The sequence below is a fragment of the Numida meleagris genome, chromosome 5 (assembly GCF_002078875.1).
Source record: "Numida meleagris isolate 19003 breed g44 Domestic line chromosome 5, NumMel1.0, whole genome shotgun sequence".
In the NCBI taxonomy this organism is placed as follows: Eukaryota; Metazoa; Chordata; class Aves; order Galliformes; family Numididae; genus Numida; species Numida meleagris.
In genome coordinates this window covers 57,791,127-57,798,985 of record NC_034413.1, presented here as the reverse complement: position 1 = coordinate 57,798,985, position 7,859 = coordinate 57,791,127, and the positions used below count along the sequence as shown (strand labels likewise).

The window sequence follows — 7,859 nt, the reverse complement described above, 5'->3', positions numbered from 1 at the left end:
GAGTATTGCTTTTATGCCTTTTCTTGATTTGTGTTAAAAACAGCGCTATGGGGTGGACACTGTCATTCTATACTGATAATTGATTGTAAGTCATTATCTTTGGAGACCCAATTTGAAGTGTGTCTGAAATGGTTCCATTTTACCTCCTTAACCTGTGCCTACCCCAAACTGTCTTACTTTTGGGCTCTGGATTCTCTTTTTAATTCATAGCAAACAAATGAATAGTTTCTTATTTAATTTCACTCACTGTGTATCTGTTTGGCTTTAGCCCCAAGGATCTGTAGGGAAGGACATACTACCACACCAAAATAGGAAGTACATTTAACTACACAAATATGATCTGCGTGTCTATGACTTGGAGTTGCTATTTGCAGCTTTGCTGGGAAGATGTCTTACAATCCCTCATTACTCCAGTTATGTCTGTTACGGTAAGTCAAAAGGAGAATCCACTGATAAAGTTCTTTGAGGTGTCTAAATATTCTCCCACAGAGAGTGGGAGTGTTCTCCCACAGTGTTCTCCCACAGAGTTACTACAGTCCTACTCACCTACTAGCACAGAGCAAAACATAGTTGACTTTGTCTTTCTTCTAAAAAGCAGACGTGGATTTCTGGAAAACCCAAATGAAATCACTAGCTTAGAGTTAGCATAGCCTCAGTGTAACTGCTCTTTAAGCCAAAAGGTGACCTGCCCGCTTTGAAACTGATGTAAGGTCCAGCAAACTGGCTGTGCCACAACCAACTCAACAGCTGGGAATACCAGCAAGGTGCTCTTGGTGTGATGCCTACTGCAAACATTGCCAGGGGAGCAGGACTCTGCGTAACAGATGTATGTTAGGGAATTCTCACCTCTAATTAAGAGGCTGGTGAAGGACACTTGTCTTCCTGGTGTGGTGGGGTGAGATCGAGGTAGAGAGCTCAAAGAATTAAGTTACTAACCTTTACATTTCTCACCTTTGAGGTAAATGGTAACAATTTTTATAGTATAGTGGTCACCAACAGGAGAGACTTTTACTGAAGACCTTTGCACCAATCAAAATGCATCTGTGTGATTGGATTGTTTCACCTGGGGGGAGAAGGTACAAATTCTGCCTGCTGATTTCTCATCCCATTTCTTTGAGGTGACTGAAAGTCACATAGTGAATTATGCTTTTAACCGCAATATGTCTCTAGAATTCACTCTTTAAAGCTCTCATGCTTGGGCTTTGAATCCCAAGGCTGGGGTCCTGCAATTCCTCGCTCAGAAACTATCATCAGAAGCTGCTCCATGGACCCTGTGTGGCCACCTCTGCGGATTTCTTTTTAAAGCAACCAGTAGTTACGAAAACCCATTCCAAAATGCTCTTGAATACTGAAGCATGTAACTGCAGGACCGCTAAAGAGGAAATGAGGATGTATAGCATGCTCTGGTAGACAGAATTTTCCTCAAAACTTATGCAGGCCCTTTTTATCCCAAGCAGTGCATTATCTGAGGGACCAATGCACTTCCTGCTTCTTTCCAAAGATGCGTTGATGGTTAAATTAATGCAGATTCATTTCTGAAGTTGATCAGTCCATGCAAATTTATTCTCTGTACGGAAATGTAAACTCACAAAAAAAGTGTGAGAGGCTGGAATAAATTCACACCTTTGATAAATGCCTGTATGCAAACAAAAGGGATCTAATTCACTTGGAAAAGCAACCCTTCAATTAATTTGGTGAATTAGAAGGGATGTCACATAGATGAAGACTCGGTTGTCTTTTGCAATAAAGCACGCTCTCTCTTCCAGTAGAAAGCCATTTAATGATGAGGGAGGGCTTTTGGTTGTGTGTTTGATTACAGGGTAATTTGCCACGGAGTTCAAAAAGCCCCAAAGCACCCTTCCACGTAAATGGGTGAAGTGTGTGAGCACTTGAGCAGGCTGCCCAGAGAAAGACTTGAAGGTCTCTCGTGGATCCCCCTTGGTCACTCAGTTCCATTAACTTTCACTTTCCTTAATTTCTGTCATTAAACAGTAGCTGAAGTCTGTCGGAATGCATTAAAAAAAAGAGAACATCTAAGTCAGACCAACAGAGTATTTCTCCCAGTGCTAAAAAACACCCTTGCTTTTTGTGAGCTACAACATAAAATCTTCCCCTCAAAACAGCAGCTAAAATCTGTTGTGGTTTGCATCCATTTACATTAAGTATGCCAGGGGTGAATTTGACCTGGAGCCCTCTAAGATAAAATGTTTCTGCTTGTATGTGATCTCTGTCTTAGGGATCTTTCTTCCAACCATTTCCTTCAGCTAGAAATTTAACTTCACAAGGCAAAAAAGAACAAGTACTGAATTTCATAATGTTCTCCTTGGCTATAGGAAAAATCTCACCTCCTCTGCAATATGTTCCCGCAGGGCCTGGTTTATTACAAGTTTCTCCATCAGTAATGTATATTAAAATCAATATATTTCAAGGTCGTATTCGCTGTCTTCATATATATGTCAAAACCTTAATGCTGTTACAGTGAGTCAGTTATTTCTACTACAAAATAACAGCAAATTCATAGAATCATAGAATTCTTAGAGTTGGAAGGGACCTTTAAAGGTTATCTAGTCCAACTGCCCTGCAATGAACAGGGACATGCACAGCTAGGTCAGGTTGCCCAGGGCCTGATCCAGCCTCGCCTTGAAAGTCTCAAGGGTTGGGGCATGAACCACATCTCCAAGCAACCTGTTCCAGTGCCTCACCACCCTCACTGAAAAGACTTTTTCCTTGTATCCAACCTAAATCTACCCTGTTTAAGCTTGAAGCCATTTCCCCTTGTTCTATCACCACAGGCCCTTCTTTCCTGTAGCTCCCCTTTAGATATTGAAAGGCTGCTATCAGGTCACTTCAGAGCCTTCTCTTCCCCACTTAGTTCACTGTGATAGAACACAAACATAGCTTAATATATTCCAGCCTGGTTATCTGAATCCCCTGCAGGTGAGATTCCAGCAAAACCGATAACCGTGAGTAAACAGAATGACTTTTACAGCATCAATGCTGGGCATGAATCCAGCAGCTCCTGGCGTAGTTGTCCTAGGGAGAATATGGCATCTATTCAGTGCGTCTTTCTAAAGTACAAGACTTGTCTATGGAAGTGTCAGCTTCTAATGTCTTTCTCTAGAGTGTATTTAAATGTATTCGTAGTGAGCTGCCCTTAACATTGCAATTACTACAACACCCTTCTGTCATAATGGAGATTTTCCTCAACTTTTTAACCATGCAAGAGATGCACCCATTTAATAAACACAAGTAATTTTAACCTTCATTTCCTTATCCATGAGCTCCCCTGTGACTTGAGAAATCTGCAGAAATGATTCTTAATATCGCCATTTATTGTCAAAAAAAAAAAAAAAAAAAAAAGTGAAGCATTTAATATAGTAAGAAGTATCCTCCCAGGGTACATGCAGTGCCATTGCTAAATGACATTTCAGCTCTCACCAAGTACGTGTCAGTAGAGCTACTGTTAGAGGCTGAAAGCAAATAGTAATGCTGACTCCTCTACAATGCAATTACACACCACTGAAGCAGTGAACTTTAATATTAAAACAATTTCTAAGGCAAGAGCTTCACTTGGTGGTTACTGTACCTATCCTAGCAATTAAGCAGGATTGCTCTGAGGCTCTTTAAATTCAGGCCTCTTCTGATGGCTAAATTTGCCATTTATTTCACAAGGAAATTATTAAAAAATTAACGTCTGCTTTGTCTATTTAAAAGTAAACAAACAGAAACATATTTCTTCAAAGCTCCAAACTTCTTTCAGTCTGATTTCAGTCTACCTCTAGCTGCAGGCAAACAAAAATGGGATCCTCTCTTCCCAGCTTGGAAATGCCTTGTTCATTGGCTGATCGTTACCCTTGCTTTCTCACATGGGCCAATTGAATGGATAAGGAACAAACCCCTGTGCTATGAGGATTAAATTGGACCATTAATTAGCCTGAGTGTGTGTATGTGCACACGTGTGTTCTTGGGGGAAGAGTGGAGGTGGAACATGGAGGATACTAAAGGCTTATGCTTCTGCGTCCACAAAGCAAATCCTTCACACAGAGAGTTATCTTAGCTGTTTTGTCCAGTACAATCTCCCTGCATGAAAGCACTTTCCAGTGATGCAGAAAACACAGCTGGATGGCTACTGGCAACAAACAAAAACTTACAGCACAAGAGAGGTGTGAAAGAACAGGAAACTAAGAGCATGTGGAGAGCAAGATGAAATTTTGTCTCTGAGATAACCCAGTAGCAGCTAATACAAGATTCTTGGGCAAAATATTGTTTTGCTATGTTCTATATAACAACATGTGTTTTCCCCTGCTTTCTAAGTTGCCATTTCATTTTATTGACACCCACTCTGTACTTAGTACCTCTTCATAAAACACTGCCTTTATTTGCTTTCAAACATTCCATCTTATATTCTCTGGGTTTTTGCTTTCCCCGGCACAAGAGTATCTGACGTGAGCTCCCAGGTTCTCTTGAGGAATCCAGGTGCTTTGGAGTTCAATCTAGCCAAACTATTTCTAATAACTACACTCTGCTGATAGTCTTCTAAAATGTAATAAAGAAATCATATGGTGTAATGGATTTAGCAACTAATCCAGAAAAGTCTGCCAGAGTTATTTCAAGAGTAGAAACACGTGTCAGGTTTTCAGTTACTTAGCAGTGGGAAATATTTCACCTCTTGTGATACCGGGCTGACTGGGCCTCACATAGTCTCCTTTAGAAATGCTTTGGCTAATCCAGGGATTTAGAACTCATGAAAACATCATCCCCAACAGAAACCCAGCTTAATAGATTTAGATGTAGAAAGAAATTTTTAGATCAAGCCTCCAAAAGAAGCACAACATAAAAAATACAAGCAATACATTTTGGTTTCTTCCGTTTTGCTTTTTTTTTTTTTTTTTTTTTTTTTTTTTTTTTTAACCATACCTTTATGCAGAAATTCCTCAGCACGACTTTGGTGGTGCTTGCTGCGTGCGTGCTACCCAATTTACCAGGCTTAGAGCTTCGCCTGTGTGACTGGGATCATGTCGCCCTCCAGTGGCTGATCTGAAAAACGGGGGAAAAGACATTATTTTTTCTGCCTAATAAATACATCCAAAAGTTGCTTGTTTATTGTGAAAGTACAATGGCAAATACTACGAAGTTACATCATGAAAAATTTAAAGATATCCATATAAAATTAATTCCTCTTTTCCTCCACATTCCTTATGGATACGTGTTCTGAAGCAAATTTCTCTCATAGGAATTCACACTTCGCTTTCTCTGATTTGTCAGCCTTATATTGTGGAGCATATGAAAGCAAATAATGAGACTCCAATCCAGCATTTTGTTTATCCCTTACAGTTCTAAGTGTGGCCAAAACCTATTTGATCAGAGATTGTGCAAAGCAATCTCTCAATAATATATGCCTCTGTAATATCCAAGTACCTCACATATATATTGATACTTTTTTTGGCAATAGCATGTGACATAAATCCTGATGAAGTTTTACGTGGCAACAAAGGCACAAGGATTTTAAAAGCTATAAATATCTTTGAAGTCTCAGCAACCCTTTGAGATGCCATGCAGCTGATTTTTTTTCAGAATTTCAGCATAGTAAAGCATTTTCTGCACTGAAACTAAAGCTCCTTTCGTGAAGACCTGTGAGTGCTCAGCACATGCACAGATCTGAATGGTACCTCAAAATGAGCAGTAAGAAAATGTAACTCACATTACCTCTCCCTACTGGCAAGAAACGGGTTTGAGCAATTTGTAAACTAGAACCATGCCATCTGCTGAAAAAAAATTGGAGAATTTCATTTTTCCAACGTCATGACGTAATCATAAGATTTTCTTCCCCCCCCCCATGCCTTCTAATTTCTCTAACAAATGAGGCAAGAGTCTTAAGACTTCTTCAGTGCACAGCCCTGATTCAGCCCCAGAGCACAGACTATGACATGCATTAAATAAGACTACAGCGTTACAGGACAATGAAGTACTTGTTCCTATAGTTAAACCTGTATTACAACATATAAACACAAAGCATAAGGTTGAAGTTGCAAGACATGCTTATGAAATCTGAAAATGATACTGAACTGAGAGGGATGGCAAGCATAGTGGCAGAGATTATGACTAAAAAACTACCTCCACAGTTTTCATAAATGCTCTGAAAGAAAAACAGGGCAACTTTTTAGACAAATGTGCTGTTCACTGGGAACAACTAATATCAGGTAGAAGAACTACTGGATGGGCAGCAACCTTGCAGAATGGTATACGTGTGTTACAGAAGATTGTAATTCACACTACCATAGACTCATATTGAGAGAAGCAAATACTGCATGAGGAAAATGGGCTGTAAACAGAGCTGGCTTGTGATTCCACACCTCTCCTCTCTGTGGAACCTAATAAAGCCTCTTCTAGTATATTATGCCCAGTGGAAGCTTCAGTCTGCGTGAGAAATGTGCATTAAGTGAATAGTCAAGAGAAGAGAAAGGAACTGGCTAAAGGGAAAGTGGAGACTGTAAATTCAGCAGCCAGAGTCTCAGAGCCCCTGAGCTGGAAGGTGCTTGGCAGGACACATCAAATCAACACATCTGCATTGCTTATTACGTCTCTTTATTATGTTTCTCTTCTGTCTGTTCAGGTGAGATTGGATGATCTGATACAATCCTTCCTATTTAGCTTTGAAACTCTCCTAGCACCATAATTTCCCAGTGTTTCCTAGTAGACTAATAGACTCATAGCATGAACTGAAATGAAAATGGACTTAATAGGTTGACCAACAGATGGGCACTGTTAAATCCTCAGAAAGATATACATAGTTTTTAATTTTTAATTTTATTAGAGAGATAATTTTGCAATGTTCTAAGTATTTGTGAGCCATAGCCAGAGAGAGAACAAACCCTGTGGACCTGCAGCAGGGTTACAGCTGATCCTCACAGCGAAAGTCTAGTTTTGATTAAGTGAATGAAAGCAGTACTTGAGATTTTTTCTCTGCAGGTGTTTCCCACAGAAGCAACCAAGCAAACAGAGCGTGTTACCCATGCATCTCTTGGGGGGACCATCAGTAATTACCAAACAGACATCATAAGTAGTGTCAGTCTGCAGCATAGTTTTGGCTTGTGTTTGCAAGCAGGTGTTTCTCCAAAAGGGAGAAAAGCAAAGTCATCTTGCTTTTACACTGAAGCCATTCACATTTGCTCAGAGCTGTCACAAGCAGCTGGGGCCCAGCTGCAACTCTCTGGATTATACAATCCTTCTTGTAAGAAAACAGGGAAGCCATTTTCCTTGCTGTCTTGTAAAGGCATCCAGTGAAGTGAAACAAGACAGCCCCCTTGTTGCTGCTTCCAGAGAGTATTCATTTTTATCTAGGCTTCGCTTTTTTTTTTTTTTTTTTTTTTGTGGAAAGAAAAGTAACCAAAACAGAATAAGCAGAGAAATGAGTGAGAATCTCACTGAAACTGAGATCCGACTCACTTTGTTACAAATGAGATTACAGCTGATCACCCTTGCATGCAGAGTCCTTGGGGATTTCACGTATTTATTATTTATGCCCAGAGACTGGCATTCTGTAAAGTGGAAATAGCCAATTAATCACAAGCATATTTTGGCAAGCATTTACCAGCAATGATCTTAATCCAGGCTAACAAAGCCCCCGTGTCCCCAGATGGAGTTCATTAATCAAATCTGATGATTACCTACAAGGGGACCCTGTGGAACTCCAAAGGAAATGGGAATTAAAATTTGCTTCAGAAATGATTAGTCAATTTTCCTTTGAATGTTGGAGAAGAAATCTCCAACATCTGAAGAAATCTCTGAAGAAATTTGGCAGTGTAAAGGGGGAAGGTGGCTTTTTGTTTGCTTTCTATGTTATTGAGAGAGTTATAAGA

General features: G+C 39.9%; 1 protein-coding gene across 1 annotated transcript in view; it reads left to right on the top strand.

Annotated features, from left to right (window-relative positions):
* The window catches only part of XRCC5 (X-ray repair cross complementing 5), a 53,146-nt gene continuing 45,703 nt past the window's right edge, over positions 417–7,859 (top strand). Inside the window, exon 1 of the mRNA XM_021399946.1 lies at positions 417–428. Within this exon, the coding sequence (XP_021255621.1) occupies positions 417–428 (12 nt within the window). The remainder of the gene's footprint in view (positions 429–7,859) is intronic.